This window comes from Arachis duranensis, chromosome 1 (assembly GCF_000817695.3).
Source record: "Arachis duranensis cultivar V14167 chromosome 1, aradu.V14167.gnm2.J7QH, whole genome shotgun sequence".
Taxonomy (NCBI): domain Eukaryota; kingdom Viridiplantae; phylum Streptophyta; class Magnoliopsida; order Fabales; family Fabaceae; genus Arachis; species Arachis duranensis.
Window position 1 is genome coordinate 95,594,696 of NC_029772.3, and position 322 is coordinate 95,595,017.

The following is a 322-nucleotide window of genomic DNA, read 5'->3' on the forward strand; positions in this document are numbered from 1 at the left end:
ATGGCGTAGAGTGTAGTTGACTTCTATTTTGTTTTGATTGTTGTTTTCAAAGTTGTTGATGTTCCTTTCGTGCTGATTCTATCTGCCCATGCTTAAACTGCAGTATTTTATGAGGACAGGATCATGCAAATTCGGTGCATCTTGCAAGTACAACCATCCTAGGCAGGCAGCAGGAACTCCTACCCTTGTCTCACTAAATTATTATGGATATCCGTTGCGAGTGGTGCGTATTACTTTATATTTTATTTCACAAAATTATATCTCTATGAATGTTGGGGTTCACCCTTTCTAATCATGGAAAAAGGTTTGGTTCCAACTTGAA

At 38.2% G+C, this 322-nt stretch overlaps 1 protein-coding gene across 1 annotated transcript in view; it reads left to right on the forward strand.

Annotated features, from left to right (window-relative positions):
• Positions 1 to 322, forward strand: part of LOC107464356 (zinc finger CCCH domain-containing protein 34-like) — a 4,541-nt gene that overhangs the window by 1,125 nt on the left and 3,094 nt on the right. Inside the window, 2 exon segments of the mRNA XM_016083289.3 lie at positions 104 to 227; positions 305 to 322. The exon segment at positions 305 to 322 is cut by the window's right edge and continues 314 nt beyond it. Coding sequence (XP_015938775.1) covers positions 104 to 227; positions 305 to 322 — 142 coding nt within the window.